The 17,604-nt window shown below is 38.8% G+C and overlaps 1 protein-coding gene across 2 annotated transcripts in view; it reads right to left on the bottom strand.

The window, feature by feature from the left end:
* LOC122792927 (spectrin beta chain, non-erythrocytic 1-like) overlaps positions 1 to 17,604 on the bottom strand; it is a 1,986,067-nt gene that overhangs the window by 94,678 nt on the left and 1,873,785 nt on the right. For both annotated transcript variants that reach the window (XM_044060498.1, XM_044060499.1), the window contains one exon: positions 12,858 to 12,908. In XM_044060498.1, the coding sequence (XP_043916433.1) occupies positions 12,858 to 12,908 (51 nt within the window). The remainder of the gene's footprint in view (positions 1 to 12,857; positions 12,909 to 17,604) is intronic.

The following is a 17,604-nucleotide window of genomic DNA, read 5'->3' on the forward strand; positions in this document are numbered from 1 at the left end:
AAAGTACACAACTGCATTATACATTTTAAGTAAATTAACTGCAGAATAGCAGTAGTTAGGCAATCAGAAAATTATTAAAAAACTGGCACAAAACAATGGATTTTTTAAATATTTTCCACAGTTCTTTTACTTGAAACAGAATATCTTGACTAAGCAATAATTTATAAATGCTAACAATCACCCAGAATTTCAGGTTTTGTGAAAACTTAAAGGACATGGACTCAGAAAGCTATGAGCAGAAAGCACTGATGTCACTCTGCTCTTTCTGTTCAAATTTCCTAACAGTTCTTTGTTATCACAAAAGATAAGTAAAATCAGGAAGTAAGCATAAAATCAGACAGCTTCTAGTGGCCTATATAAGTTGAAAAATATAATAGTGTGACTGCAGTTAGTGAAGGTGGCATTACAGTGCTAAGCATAACTCTCACTTGACAAATACTTTTAGTGATGAAAATGAAAATCCTTTAGAATTTACAGACTAAGTAAAATTGATCTAAAATCATAGTGTTAAGGAACACACTTAGTATAGTGTGAATGTTTTAATGCTGGTTGCAATTAGAAAACAATCTAATAATTATAATAATCTCTTCTTTTACAGTAACTCTGTTTCACGCTGCATTTTGAGAAAACATCTTCATCATCCTAGAATAAATCTTTCTGACAGAGCACCAAAAATCCACAGAAGTAAACCTTTAGCCAGCTTCCTCAATCTCCTAACATTTGCACATAAACTTTAAAAACAATCACTGCACCCCTACAGGTCATCCTCAGGTGGTATATTCCTTCAAGGGCACTTATGTCATCAAACCTGACCAGGCTGTGTGTTTTAAAATCTACCAAAAGATCTTCCCCTTGGAATAAAGCCCTAGTACAACAGGCACTCAAAAATGTAGTCCTTGTATATCTGTAAACTCAGTAACACAACAGAATATTAGTGGGTAGGCATTTCACATATAGACTGTTGAAACTTGCTCATGTCAAATGGTAATTTAGTGCATTAATGTGAAAGTGCAATATTCTATAATATGCAACCAAGCTCCATGTGTAAAGTTAGGCTTTTGCAGCATGTACAGGATATCTGTTTAAACAATGAGGAAAGCCCTACTGTAGAGCATTTTGTGGTGGTTCACATATCGTCTGTGGATAAATCAAATTTAGCGTAAAGAAAATAAAACCTTAAGGAACAGTAACAGATGTATACGTTCGTAAGATTTCATGTAATACACAATTCTCTTAACTCAAAATGATCTTGTCAGAGGTCTCAAGTGTCGTTTGTCCAGGATGTCCACTTTAGAAAAAGAAAACATTGCTCAAACTGCCTTCACTAAATCACTATTTTCGGTCCCATAAAACAAATTGCACAGTGTGACACCTGTGAGCTGGCAAGTTTCAAAGACAAGCATGTGTATGAACATCATGCAGACAACCAGCCAATCAGAGCACAAGCATAGTACTTTGATCATCATCCGTGGTGATTAACACGATGTACTGATGCCCCCATGCTGATCTCAGTCTCTCTGCTGCACTGTAAAACCATTTCCCATACGTTCCAATGGCTCTAAATACAGCTGAACCTCTAAGCAGGTTTTTATATCTCTTAGAGAGAAATGTGCTTTAGAGGAATGGTGTATCACATTGGGTCATGACACAAAGGCTGGTACTCTAGAGGCTGACTGACTCCTCACTTGGAAAGCTGGGGCATGTGAATTTTAGATAGCACCACAAACCTGGATCCAACTAAATAACTTAATATTAAAGAACAGCTGAGGTGTGTGCTGTGGTCAGTAAACTAAAGGCAAAAATATAACTTTGCTAAACAGCGAAGTGTTATTTTCTTGCACAAGTTTTTTGTGGTTTAGCTACCACTTCAGTAAATATTAGACACTGAAAATGAAAACTTAAAGTTGAACAATAAGATGGAAACTGTCACAAGACCTGCATGTATTACAGTTTTAACAAAAACCAACAATCGCTCATGCTATCGTGTTCTCCCTCTAGTGATGGTTGAAGTTTAGTGAACAGGAGTCATATAAACATGTTACCAACCTAGTTAGCACCAGAGAATACTATAACTTGAGCAACAATGCCTACATAAGGATGCCTTTAGATTGTATACTTCTAAATGGCATTTTCAGAATTCCTGTCAAAGTGTTTTCTGGTACTTGTCACCTATAAAACTGGCTAGAATTGATACTATGAGTTCTCGGTCAAATTCAGAAGGTGCAGAATTTTTTTGAGTCAAGGTTATTTTCAGCAAAATCTTTCAGAAGTTACTCTACACCTCCTGTTGAAACTGGCTAGGACAAATGATAAAGGCCTTTACTAAGGTCGAACAAGAGGTGTCACCTGTCTCTTGTCTCTTCCTGGTACTATGTCAGACATAGAAACTTCTTCTTTGACTTCCATTTTAGGAAGAACATACCAGTTCTTCTCACTGACTCGCATCCTTGTAGCATAGTTAAAATAACAGGTGCCGATGTCAACTTCAATACATTCATAGACATAGGCTATGATTTTGATGCTGGGAGCGCAATCCTTAAGGTTGACTCCCTCAAAGTCAACTACACCTAAAATGTTAGTGCCTCCAACAGCAATGATACTGGCATCAGATGGTTTTGTGGCTTGGGGTCTGCAGCCAACTTGCTTGGGTTAGTTTCTGCACAAAAATTTACCTGTGCCAGTGTTGTCAGGGTCAAGATTTTCTGGAAATAAACTCTTAATGTCAGGCGTGGGGATAATCGGTATGTTAGACCTGTTGATAGGGTCAGACTACTGGAGTCAGACTTGACACTAATTCGCTCAATGTCAGGGTTGTCCTCACATGTTTTTTTTTATTATTATTCCTGCAGCAGAGACTGGAGCCCTCAGTCTCAAATGTGGAACCAACATCAACATCAGTGAAGCATACTGATCTGCATAAACCATTCTCAATGCCTGGTTCCACAAGTGGAAGGCATTTCTTTCTCTGGCCGTTTAGCCAACTGCCTATTCAGTTAGCAAAATAAAGGGGGTTGGGGAAGCCTTATGTATGATCAGCCCCACATATGCAAGCTTCATCTTCCCCCTCTGACCCATCACTTCTAAGTTTCACTAAGCATAAATGTAAGAGAAGGAACCTGGACTTTCCTTAAGAGAATCCCATGAAAGGTAATACTGAGGACACAAGTAGACACTGATTCCTTACTACCCTACCCAAATCTGAGAAATACTTGGGATGAAGAACTAGTAAGGGGATGGTCTAGGGACATCATGACCACTCCACAATCCTGAAGAAAACCTTCTGGATCCCCTGGCTTCTTTCCAGGTAGTCTCTCTGTGATTGGGGAGAGATGGACGAACGCTGCCAGCCTAGTCAAATAGAATTTGATATATAATTTTGGCATTTGTAAATAAATGCAAAAATACATGCATGTTTTCTTGAGTGTAAAAGAATACTGTGAAATGTAGAACTGCAAAATATGTGACAACATTGCACTCTACTGGCCCAGTGAAGCATGGTGTGACCCTTTCATGTTAGAATTCAGCTCCAGTGAGTCTGGATGAAGGTTTCATGCCCATTGTTTTAAGGTTAAAGTTTATGACCAGAATTTACATGTGGAAGGTGCTTTATTGCTGTGGTTTCTGCTAGAGTGTATATGTAAAAGGCCTTGTATTGTTGTAAGTTTCTGAGCAGGTGTTACATTGCTAAATAATGCAGTTTGTTTGCCTGGGAAAAAACCTAAGTGTCAACATGATGTAATTTGGGAGGGACCTAGCAGACATGTTTGTTAGTAATGTTTAAATACTATTTCTCACAAGAGACTTGAAGCATTTTGATCTTGATATCCAACTTATCAACACTCTGCCTTATGTTCACATGTAAGTTTTAGCACTTTGATTTCTTGTTGGAATAGCTAAAGCTAGTAAAGATTAATTAGGTATTTTTATTTGAAATCAGACCTGTCCTACTGTATTATTTTAAGTTTCTGTGTGATCTCTGAACTCTTAGATATCTCTGTGGTGTAGTAGTTTTGTCTTGTGTTTTAATTATTTATTAAATATTTTTAAAACCTTCTACCTGTGGCAGTTTTATGTAGAGATAAAGTGCAGAACTTTTTGTACTCTAAAACAACCATGCAGTGTATACTCAGAGTTCAGATCACAATTATTTTATTTCTTTTGTTAGCTTAGTGTTAGGGTGAGCAGGCAGCATGTCAGCAGAGGAGTATGGAAAGCTGACAAGGAGCCAGCTGGCGGAGATGTGCCAGGCTATGGGGCTGGTGCATGGAAACCTGACTAAGGCAGACCCGATTGCAGCCTTGGTTACAACTGCATCAGAAAACAGCAGCCTGGAGGACAATCAGACTGACAGTGAAGCTATAATATCCTCAGTGAATGGACAGCTCAACCTTTCTGCAGTGGACTTAAAAATTCAGCTGGAGTTAAAGAGACTTGAGTTGGAGGCCAGGCGCATGGAACTAGAAGCAGCTGAGAGAATGAGGAGCCTAGAAGCTGAAGAACAGGAACGGCAGAGAAAGCATGAGAGGGAAATGCTGACTCTTCGCCAGAGTCATGGAGGTAATGGGGAAGGGGGTAACCAGACCCAGAAGCACAAAAGGTCAGTAAATTTCTTCCACAGTTTAAAGAGGGGGATAATTTTGATAGCTTCATTCATATGTTTGACCGGGGTATGTAAACAGTATGAAGTTGACCAAAGGCTCTGGTTATGGTTCCTGACCCCCTTACTCCATGGTAAAGCTGTAACTTCTTTAGCAAAAATGTATGATACTGACTGTTTTGATTATACTGCTGTAAAAAGACACTTGTTGGAATGTTTTAAGCTAACACCTGAAATGTATAGGAAAAGGTTTCATGAGCATAGACACAAGGCAGATGAAAATGTATGTGAATATGTTGCTGAACTGAGCACTTACTTTCACAGCTGGGTGAGTGGATGTCAGGTCACCACTTTTGAAGGGCTGGCAGACCTTTTGATAAGGGAACAAGCCCTTAGCACTTTGCCTGAGGACATGAGGATCTGGTTAGCTGACAGAGAGTGTGCTACTTCAGAGGAGTTGGGGAAGAAGGGAGACCTATACCTAGCAAGCAGGGCAACCCTGCACAGGAAATGGACCCCCAGTACTGCTTATGGGACTAAAGAAACCCATGGTTGGCAGCAATGACTGCCCCAACAGAATCCGCCAGTAGCAGGGGAAGCCACTAGTCCAGGTACACGTCCAGGAGCTAGGGTTAAATGTTTTGAATGCAACCAGTGGGGCCATGTGGCATACAGGTGTCCATGGAGGTAAGGTGGGGAACCAAAGGTGAGGCAGCCAGCAAGTGGGAAAGACAAAATGCCAACAGAACTACTATCCTGCAGCTGTTCTGAGAGGGAAGGATTTGGATGAGGTGGTACTATGTACTTATGCAATTACATGCAGTAAGGCTAAGAGACAAGCATGTGGGTCTGGTAGCCTGGGGGAGACCAAGACAGACTGCATACTTGCAGCCAGGACTGCTGAGGTGGTTACTTCAGGGAGTGAGCTACACTGTAGCAGTGAGACTGAATGTGGGCCACAGCTGCTTGTGGGTACTGATGTTCCCTTGGACAGGGTAACTGCAAAGGTAGAGGTGAGTAGTAGTACCCAGGCTGACAGTGAGGCACCGCTGTCAGAGGATGCCAGACTTCCTGTGGAAGGGGAGCTGGGAAGGGTTACAAGGGGAGACTTGAGACTGGCTAAGCTCTTAGACCATACATTGCAAGGCCAGAGGCAGGTAGCTAGGGAGGCACCTGATTCTCAAGGGAAGGGGGAATCTGTATACTGGAACAAAGGGTTACTGAACAGAGAGTGGACCCCTGAGGGAGGGCTAGAAGTTGAGAGAGTACAGCAGTTGGTAGTGCCTAGAGCTTACCGTCTGGCGCTTCTAGCCATAGCCCATAATATTCCCTTTGCAGGTCATATGGGCATAAAACATACAAAGAGGTGTATTATGCAAAACTTCTATTGGCCTGGAATTTCCAGAGATGTAACAGGGTACTGCAGGACCTGTGAGCAGTGCCAAAAGGTAGGCAAGGCAGGAGATAAGGTGAGAGCTCCTTTGATGCCTTTGCCTGTGATTGAGGAGCCATTTCAGACGGTAGCTATGGATATTGTGGGTCCTCTGAGTACCCTAACTTCCACAGGGAAAAAGTATATCTTCGTGACTGTAGATTATGCTACACGACACCATGAGGCAGTGGTTTTGTCCTCCATTGAGGCTGAGAAGGTGGCAAATGCTTTGCTAGAGATTTTCAGCAGGGTAAGTTTCCCAAAGGAAATACTGTCTGACAGAGGTGCCAATTTTATGTCAGACCTGCTGGCTTGTCTGTGGAAGTCCTGTGGGGTGAAGCACATGAAGACCACCCCCTACCATCCCCAGACTAATGGTCTTGTTGAGAGGTTAAACTCTACAATTAAGTCCATGCTACAGGCATTTGCAGATCAGTTTAAGAGGGAATGGGACAAATATTTGCCCCATCTGTTGTTTGCTTACAGAGAGGTTCCCCAGGAATCCACAGGTTTTTCACCCTTTGAGTTGCTGTATGGGCATACAGTGAGGGGACCTCTAGATTTAATTCGAGATGAGTGGGAAGGTGAGTGTGAATCTCACAGGGAGTCTGTTGTGGCATATATCCTGAACCTCAGGACAAGGCTCAGAGAACTCATGGGCCTGACCCAGGAGAACCTGGCAGAAGCCAAACAACAGAAAAAGGTGTGGTATGACAGGAATGCTCGAGCTAGAGAGTATGCTGCAGGGTAGCAGGTGATGGTTCTCATTCCTGTCAGACACAACATGTTGCAGGCAGCTTGGGAGGGACCCTACAAGGTGGTAAGAAAGGTAAGTGATGTTAACTACATGGTGGAAGTGCTTGGCAGATGGCAGGGGCACAAATTGCACCATGTTAACATGATGAAACCTTACCATGATAGGAGGCCCTTGTGCTGAGCATTTGCAGTGAATTGCAGGAGGAGTCTGAGAGAGATCTTGTGACTCATCTCCTCAGTGAGGCTCGGGCTGACACCTCGGTGGAAGGGGTAGCAATATCCCAGCAGCTATGTCCTACCCAGGTTCGAGAAATCCGAGCAGTGTTGCAGGAATTTGAGGAAGTGTTCACTGGGAAACCAGGGTGCACCCACAAGGTGGATACAGGACCCCAAAGGCCTATTAGGCAGGCCCCTTATAGGGTGCCTGAGAGAGTCAAACAGACTCGGAGGGAAGAGGTATAGCAGATGTGGAAACTAGGGATGATTCAAAAGTCCAACAGTGCCTGGGCCTCACCAGTGGTGTTGGTGCCAAAGATGGATGGCAGCAACAGGTTCTGCGTGGATCACAGTAAATAAAATAGTCACACAGAGGCAGATGCTTACCCCATGCCTAGGACAGATGAGGCCCTAGAGCAGCTGGGTGGGGCTAAGTATCTTACAACCATTGATCTTACCAAGGGTTACTGGCAGGTGCCCTTGACTCCTAGTGCTAGACAGAAGTCAGGCTTTGTGACTCCTTTTGGCTTGTACGAGTTCACAAAGATGTCCTTTGGGATGAAGACTGTTCCAGCGACATTCCAGAGGCTGGGGGATAATATCCTAGCAGGAGCAGGAGGGTTTGCCCTTGCTTACGTAGATGATATTGCCATCGACAGCCATTCCTGGCAAGAGCACCTTCAGCATGTTAGGGAGGTGCTGGGCAGACTACAGAGGGCAGGGTTGACCATTAAGCCGAGCAAATGTCAGGTGGGTATGGCAGAGGTCTCCTACCTAGGACATAGAGTGGGGAGTGGTAAGATAAGGCCAGAACCTGCCAAAGTGGAAGCCATTCAGGTATGGCCTGCACCTGTTACCAAAAAGCAGGTGAGGGCATTCTTAGGGACAACAGGGTACTACAGAAAGTTAGTTCCCAATTATAGTACCATAGCTGCTCCCCTCACAGACCTGACAAGGAAGAACAGGCCAGATAAGGTAGTGTGGACCCCAGCATGTGAGCAGGCATTTCAGAAGCTTAAGGAAGCTTTGGGAGAACCCCCTGTGTTAGCCAGTCCACACTACAGCAAAGACTTTGTTGTACAGGTGGCTGCTTCAAACTATGGGGTGGGGGCTGTACTTAGCCAGATTTCTTCAGAGGGAAAAGAGCACCCAGTGGTTTATCTCAGATGTAGGCTCCAACCCAGGGAGAAATGCTATGCAGAGGTAGAAAAGGAATGTCTAGCCATAGTGTGGGCACTACAAAAACTTCAGCCTTATCTGTATGGAAGAAATCTCACTGTGATGACAGATCACAACCCTCTAACATGGTTAAACAGAGTCAGTCAGCAAAATGCCAAGTTGCTAAGATGGAGTCTGGGGTTGCAAGCATACGATATATGTCAGTGCAGCACTGCAGTAGGAGTAGCAATGCCAATGCAGATAGGCTCTCTAGACAGGGGAAAGGGGTCAGGTACACCCAGACAGACCTGACACTCCCAAGCAATGTTTCTCAGGGGGCACTTGAAAAACTTGCTTGAGTTCCCCGGGGGGAGGGGGAGAGATGTGACAATTGGGGAGAGATGGGCAAAGGCTGCCAGCCTAGTCAAACAGAATTCGATATATAATTCTGGCATTTGTAAATAAATGTAAAAATACAGGCATGTTTTCTTGAGTGTAAAAGAATACTGTGCAATGTGGAACTGCAAAATATGTGACAACATTGCACTCTACTGGCCCAGTGAAGCATGTTGTGACCCTTTCATGTTAGAATTCGGCTCCAGTGAGTCTGGATGAAGATTTCATGCCCATTGTTTTAAGGCTAAAGTTTATGACCAGAATTTACATATGGAAGGTGCTTTATTGCTCTGGTTTCTGCTAGAGTGTATATGTGAAATGCCTTGTATTGTTGTACATTTCTGAGCAGGTGTTAGATTGCTAAATAACGCAGTTTGTTTGCATGGAAAAACCTAAGTGTCAACATGATGTAATTTGGGAGGGACCCAGCAGACATGTTTGTTAGTAATGTTTAAATACTATTTCTCACAAGAGACTTGGAGCATTTTGATCTTGATAAACAAATTATCAGCACTCTGCCTTATGCTCACATGTAAGTTTTAGCACTGTGATTTCTTGCAGGAATAGTTAAAGCTAGTAACGATTACTTAGGTATTTTTCTTTGAAATCAGACCTGTCCTACTGTATTATTTTAAGTTTCTGTGTGATCTCTGAACTCTTAGATATATCTGTGGTGTAGAAATGTTGTCTTGTATTTTAATTATCTATTATTAAATATTTTTAAAACCTTCTACCTGTGGCTGGTTTATGTAGAGATAAAGTATGCTTTAGAGTACATTATATATTTATAGAGTTTATTGTAATAAGCCCTTCCAATAAGCCTTGAGACTGATTAGTCATACTACCATTGGATTATAATATTGCACAGTAATAATTGGACACCCTTTTAAGGGCCTTTTAGTAGCTGATAATTAACTGGGTGGTGGCAGGAATTACTACCGTATTGTCTGGATAATATGGGCACAGCTGGAGAACCTGTGCCAGCCTTTTCCCAGGAAAGTCTGTGTGGTTGTATACCTCTTCTCAAAGTGTGTGTGTGTGTGTGTGTGTGTGTGTGTGTGTGTGTGTGTGTGTGTGTGTGTGTGTGTGTGTGTGTGTGTATGTATCAGCAACCTGGGCAGAGACGTGAGGCACTGGTTGGACAGAGAGGGTACTGAAGGTTTTAGCTTGCCCAGTTAGGCTGAAACCTGGACCCTATAGCTGTGCCAGTGGGGAGTCTTATTAGGGACCTGGTGAGCAAAGGTGCATTCAGCCCTAGACTGACTGTGAACTCTGTGTGCACTTAAAGGAAATTGTACTTTATTGTGTGTATTAGTTATCCTTTCCTCTTCTATGAGACAACCTCCCTGGTGTTAGTGGTGAGGATCGAGGCGCTCCTTGATTGCTGGGCCAGGGGACGGCCATCACACTCTCCAACTGATAAAATGGTATGACTAGCTGTCAGTTTGGCAAGGGAAAACCCTGATGCTGTGGCACCTGTCCCACAGAGATCAGACAAATTCCTCTGGTTTTCCAATGGTTGGAGAGAGACACAATTTCAGTATTTCTTTTGGCTTCATATCTGCTTTGTTTATTTTAACTTGTTACCTTTTTATCTCACCTAAACTACATATTAAAAAGCTAACAACAAAAGGGCATGGCTTCTTTAACAGGCTGTTGTAACTAAAGCCTGCAAGTCTGGAAACATTGCAGTTTTAAACTAATATCCGTATGTTTAATGCAATGTATCCACCAGTACTGAGTTCATCATCATAAAAAGTACTTTCTTGATGACTTTTTTTTGCCTAATGACACAGACAGTGCTGTCTTTTGTAAACATGGGGTAAATTGCACTAGAAAAAATGATGGTAGTGTAATTTCATTGGTAAAATAACGTATTAAATATATAACGAAAATTATACAAAAGGTAGGTGTCATGGTAAAGAAGACATGTGACTTCTACCCACAAAGCAATGAAGACACAGAAGAAGTTATGGACATGTAATATTTTTCAATAATTTAGCTAATAACTACTGAGTGTAGTCCATAGAGTTTTCTGCAGGTTTCCAAAAGTATACTGAAAATATAGTCTGATGTAAACATAGAGTTAAAGGTATTAGTAAAAATGAAGACATAATTTATTCTAACAGTGTTGTATTATTAATATTTGCATTTATATTTCAATGGCATAAAGAAAATTATGTGAATGTCAGGTATCAGGGTGCAGAGGAATGTGTGTGAAAGAAAGTTACACAGGATATGTAATTCTGGATCACAGGGACATTGAAATATTTACATTTCTCTGCAGCAATGATTATAAAAAATCTGCAACTATTAGTAAGCTGGGTCTTAAACTGTATCAAATGTTTGTTGCAAATGTTTCACCATCATACCCAATGATACATGGGAGAAAACAATTTGTAGTGTTCTAGTTGAAGAGAACAGTTATATAATAATTTGATCATGATTCCATATTATGAAACATAATATATTACCATATCAACAAAAACATACAGTAAAAACAGTATCGAAAGGGATTAAAAGAAAGATGATTTATCACTACAAATTAACTCTTCCACTGATGCATGGCCTCTATACAGTACATCTGCAAGGATGCATCAGTTTACCTGTCTGATAATTAAGAAATGTATTTTCATATTTCTGTACGCAACATGGTACATTGTAGCTGAAGTCTCATTTTAAAGTCAACTTTAAGGCAAACAGCTCTCCTGCTAACAGTAACTGATGCATATCTTACATGCCTCCTGAGGTATTGTTACTTTTTTAAAAATGAAATATGAAAAAGTAAGCATAATAATTGCAAACATTGATACACTGTAAAGATGTGTGTGTGCTGCACAATTTTCACATTTATACCTTCTGTGTGCACTTTATGGTTCAAAACTTAAGAATATTAGGTTCAAGTATGCTTTTTCATTTCCACTTTCCATTTTTCTATTTACTTAAGTGGAAATCACAACATAAGACCTGTTTTATGTATGAAATTTTAGAACATTCTAAATGTAGCACAAACATTTTTAATGCTACACTATCTTTGCCATAGCATTTAAACTTCTAAAAACATTCATACATGAGTTACCATTTCTGAATGCTTTGTTTTCTTCCTGATGATTAAGTAAACTGGAGTTAATAGCTGGGGATGCGACGGAAAAAGGCTGAGCAAGTCAAACATTCTACTCAGGTAATAAAATAAAATTAAAAAAAAAAAAAAAACAGGTCACATACAACTATTTATTTTTCATGAATAAAGTTTGGTAACTGAAAAACTTTAGCTCTATGTTATAATGCAACAACTGGCTAATGTTTACACTGTACAGATAAATCCTAACTCAGGGTAACCCAGAGTTTCAAAGAGATATATGGGCTCAAAAAGCATGCACACTTTTAAACAGCTAACCGTAAGAGGATGCATTCATGCAGTCCTCCCGGATCTACATTATAAGATCGACGTTTAAAAACATCGAACAACATATGATCGACACCATATAGTCGATGTCTTCAAACATTGATCTTATAAAAAGACAAAAAAAAAAAAAAAAAATACCCTAACGGGTTTAAGCAGGGCACCCCCAACACCCCCTGCTACTTAAAATATACCAACTCCGAGACCGCACTACATTGCAGTAAACGAAAATCTCCCCTTACGGAGATTTCTGTTTACACGCTCGAGATTCTGAGTGTTCGATATTCTCGTGTCGACAATGTCAGATTCGACATTGTCGGCTTTCAAGAATATAATATAATATAGACTCGTCCTCCCAACACACTGAACAGTTCTGTTTAGAAGGACTCTATACAACTCTGATTTTTCCTGCTTAAACTAAGATTGGTGGCCTGAGGACTCTGAAACATAAACAGAGTACAGATGACAGCTAAAGTTTCCAGAGCAATATGTATAATCAACATTTTGTGCAACTCAACATTTTATCTTCTGCTGTTAATTCTAAGATGGGAGTGAAATATCCATAGAAAAGGATATAATATTTTAAAATCTTTTGAATAGAAGCATGCTCACACCAACAGTGCAAAATTATTGACTGGTACATAAAGTAACGACTGGCTGTTCTGGTGGAAATCAGCACTGCAGGTTTTATCTGGTATACGACTAGAAGGGGAAGCTTGAATAGAAAATCTATCATCTAACATCAAATTCACAGTAGGAAATTAAGTAAGGGAAAAACAACAACAGTGCAAATACATAAACATTAAAATAAATTCAGCACATATGTTACTGTGTTGCACTTTCTCTCACAATATCCTAAGCCTCTCACTGAAAGTAAAACAGGTCAGATTCACACTTACAAGTGGTTGGGATAATGAAGTGTCATCTAGATGTCTTGATTCTGATGTTGGCTATGAAAAAAAAACAATAAAGACATTGTCAGAAGAGCTACAATAATGCTAGTGTTTATTTCCTTGCTTAATTATATGCAGTAAATAATACATTTTCTCTGATGAGTGCCTTGCTACTCTGTAACACCAAAAATGTTAATCTCAACCATGTAGATGAAGATCTTGTATTAAAGGCTTTTAAATCTACTGTAATTCTAAGTAAAGCATGACAAACTACTACCCTTTAACATGCAGCTTCAATAAACATCACAGCCAGAAAGAAGTGACTGCTTTGTGAAGAAGTGACCTCTGCACAGATCCATAAAACTTTTTTTAAGAAATGAATTAATTTATTTCAAACTAATGTATGAAAATAAAAATTGTTTAACAGGCAAAAGCTGTTAAGAGGTAAGAGATAACCATATTGTGCTCAACAAGTCTTAAGGTGACAGATTCTCATCATATTTTCATGTTTTACAAGAAAACAAATAAAACTCAGTAAAGATCCCTGAGAACATTAAGCTTTGCTGTACATCGGAATACGCCTAGCTATGGTGTCAGCGTAGAATGGTCCTGCCCTTTCTGCTTAAAAGTCAACTTCACTGAAGCACTACATTTTTCTAATCATAAAGTATATAAATTCTTCAACAATAATATATATGGATTTTTTTGAGAGACAGTTCATTTATCCCAGCACATTTTTTCATAATAAGGTTATCTTGTACAAACGGTTCATTGATGACCTGATTTTTATATGCAAAGGGGATATTTATGAGTTCTGTGAATTTTTTGAAGAACTGAATGATAATGGACATGGTCTGTCTTTTTCTTATGAGGTCAATCGGAATTGGATTAATTTTTTGGATCTAACTCTATTTATAAATAATAATAAGATAGAGTATAGACCTTATAGAAAGGATACCTCAGCGAACATGTTTTTGCATGCTTAGCATGCATCCTCCTCATTTACTAAAAGCCTTGCCCTATGGTGAATTTAAAATACACCAGCACACTAGTATGCCATCTGAATTAAATTTTGAGTTAGAAAAGGTATTTTTGAGATTGAAAAACAGGGGTTATGATGAAAAACTGTTATTGGATTATATGAATGGCATTTTGAATAAACATGGAAGCTTTAGGAAGCCACATAGGCAATTTTCAGGGATGGTTGAGAAAGATGATGATGATGTTGAAAATATATTTTTGTAACAAAATACTTTTTCTGACACATTTGTCTCTCTAATCAAAAAATTTTGGTACTTGGTTAGTGAAGATGAGCTTATAGGCAAATTTTAAAATTATATTCTCATATAAAAAAATTTAAAAGAAATATTAAATAATAACCCAAAAGAATGGATTATGCTTCCAATGTTGGTTCCTTTAGGTGTAACTCTTGTAGTATTTGTGACAGAATTATAAACATCAGATGCATTAACAATGTTAATCATAATCCCATGCATTATTTCAACTGCAGATCTAGTGGTGTTGTGTATATATTAGGGTGTAGTTGTCACAACATGTGGTACATTGGGCAAACTAAAAGAGTGGTAAGACTAAGAATTTTAGAACATTTAAGGGACATTAGGAACTCAAGTGCTTTCAGTCCGAAATATTTTAAAATTTGATTGTTTAAAATTTAGTATATTAGGTAAGCCTCATTATATTATAGGTGATAATATTTGTGATAAATTATTAGAACTTGAAACTAAGATGATTCTGAAGTTTAACACATTAAGGCCTTTTGGCTTGAATTTAGAATTAGGTATTTGAAAAATTAACTAATTTATTGTTTAAATTGTTATGAAGCAATAATAATGTTCATTTAGTATGTAAATATTTCACTGCATTTTGTAATTTATAATACACATTGTAGAAGTTATATTATACTATGAGAAATATATAATATTTAATAATATAGTCTTTAGTAAATTTGGGAATTAAATTAATATATTGGGGTATGTTTGATATGGAATATACAGAATTTATTGAAAACAACTCAAAAGTTTTTTTCCCTCTATTTTTGAGGCTAATTGTTTAATTAATTGAATGATTGTTATAACCAATGTGTATATAAAGACTGTTATTTTTTGTAATGTACTGTGACCCATTGAAGGCGAGATGCCGAGGTACCAGGTCTTGGAAATATAAGGAGAATTGCTGCTATTTACTGGCTGTTTGGTGTGTTTTTTATTATATTTTTGCGTTGTTTGCTTACTATATAAATTCTTCCTTTAATTCAACCCCAAAGCGTCATCTATGAAGAAAACAATTAAATAATTTCCCCTTGGTTCCCTACCCATAACAGAGTCTGTACACCATTTTGGTTTTTACTCAAAACCTTGTTTGCATTCTTCAGATGTTTGCTGCAGCATCCATTACATCACAGAAAGACTGGTTGGTTGAAGCAGTCAGTGGGTATGCAGGTAAGCATCTTTAAGGTACTTACAGCCTGAAAAGAACAAACTAGGCCACTGACTCAAGATTCAAAAAACATTAATCAAAAGCTTGATCAGGACATTTAAGTAGATTGCAGATATTCTGTTAAGTATTAGCTATCAGTTACCAGTGACCTTCTTTGGACATCAACCAGAGGTTGTGGGTGGAAAATATCTGGAATCACAATTCTGAAACTGCATAAAAAAACAACTAAATTAACTACTCTTTCAAACCTAGAATTCAGATGTACCTTCGAAAGCTGTTTAGAGATGGTCACTAACAATGCTCACTGAGAAAAAGGTAAAATAGTGCACTGAATGGAGAAATTCTAACAAAGCAAGGTATCATACAACTGCCAGTGTAAGCATGACAGGAAAAAAAACACAAAATGTTTCTTAACTGTCTCATCATGTAACCTCATAAGTATACCAAATTAGCTGTAGCCAAAAAAAAAAATTACGGATGCATGGCAACCCCTAACACGCCTCTCCAACTTACATCAACCTATAAAATCATAAAAATGAAGGAATATAATTTGTGTGTGTGTGTGTTTTCTTGTTTTAGGTTGATATTGCTCTTTAACTGATTAATACCTAATACTACAGCAAAAATCACTACATTTCCACGTAATGGAATTTACCACATTAAAAAATGTCAGACATTCATATGAGATGAGGAAGCTACCAGGTCTGTAGTGTTTCAGGACTCATCAGCCTCAGCAGTTTTGGTTGACTGAGTTAAGATGATTGAGTTATTTAAATATGTGCTACAAATCGCATGTTGCCATCTTGGGAATGTTTATTACACTACCTGTGTTCAGTGTCCAAAAAAGCATTAGCTTCACAAATACAAACTTAAAATCCCAAGAACTGTCCCTGTTTGGACACTTGTGTCCTACAGAAAAAAATGAAAAATGACAAATTTACTGAGTATTAGGATAAAAAAAGTCCTGTTTTCTTTAACTGTTTCATAAACATATTATTTTGCATATGAAAGACCTAAATATTGGAGGAAAACACAAGCAATTCAATGCTACAAAAATAAGCTTTAATTTTTGTAAAACAGTGAAATTCAGTCCTTTATACTGGCTCTAAGGTGTGGTTTGTGGTGCAAAATCTCATTGTTCAAAAAAAAATGCCCCACTTTGGGCATTTTAAAAAAGTAGCAAAACCCTACTTATGCAAAACTCCTTTCAAAAACATTTTGTCACAAGAATGCATTAAAAGAGGAGGATCTGTGGGCAGACATGCTGAAATGACTTATAAACATACCTCTCAACCTAGATTCATCAAAAATCTGGACAAGGCCCGTGAAAAATAGGTACAAATCTGCATGCTGATTAACATCAAATTTGCATACATAATTACGTAGCCCCACCCACTCCAATGGAATTGCGGGATACCAACACTCAAACACAAACTGAAGAACATACAACCAAAATATGGCACCTGAGTCCCCTTGCAGCCATTCCAATGTCCCATTACCTGGCTATTCCGACCCATTTACCATAAACACTAATGTGTGCATACTGATTTACTTCTACAATAATTATTTGTATTTTATTTTTACATTTTGCAGCACAACAATACACAAACACCAACAGACATCTGCTAAACAAAGCAATACTGTCTCACAATGAAAACAGACTTGGCATTAAAACTTCTCTGCCCTTGAAACTCACAATCATTGAAACAGCATTGAAACCCATACCACATCCAAAGAAAATGCATCTGGCCAGTGGTGATAAAGATTACCTTTGGGCCATTTTCAAATCACAGGCCCCTTGCACACAAAACAAGAAACATACATGCATTTTTTGATGCACCTGACTTTATTAAATTATATTCCTTGTATAATACAGCACACTTCTTAGATTTAAGTTATAACGCATTTTAGATTTATAGTTTGAACATTTTTCTAGTAGGCAATGAAACAAAATGCATGAACCAATAATGACAAAACTGCCTAATTCAGAACATTTCCATCATAAAAGTCTACTTACACACACACACACACACACACACACACACACACACACACACACACACACACACTCAAGAGAAAGAACCTGCAGTAGTACCACAAAGCAAAATATCTGCAGCTAAAAGGCAGTACCTCTCAGCAAAATATCTGCAGCTAAACGGCAGTCCCACTCCCCAAATATGTATAACTACACACAACACTCTCTGAAGAGAAAGAACCTGCAGCAGTACCTCTCAGCAAAATATCTGCAGCTAAACAACAGTACTTCTCAGCAAAATATCTGCAACTAAACGGCAGT

Source organism: Protopterus annectens, chromosome 2.part0 (genome assembly GCF_019279795.1).
Source record: "Protopterus annectens isolate FY-2018-M chromosome 2.part0, PAN1.0, whole genome shotgun sequence".
In the NCBI taxonomy this organism is placed as follows: Eukaryota; Metazoa; Chordata; order Ceratodontiformes; family Protopteridae; genus Protopterus; species Protopterus annectens.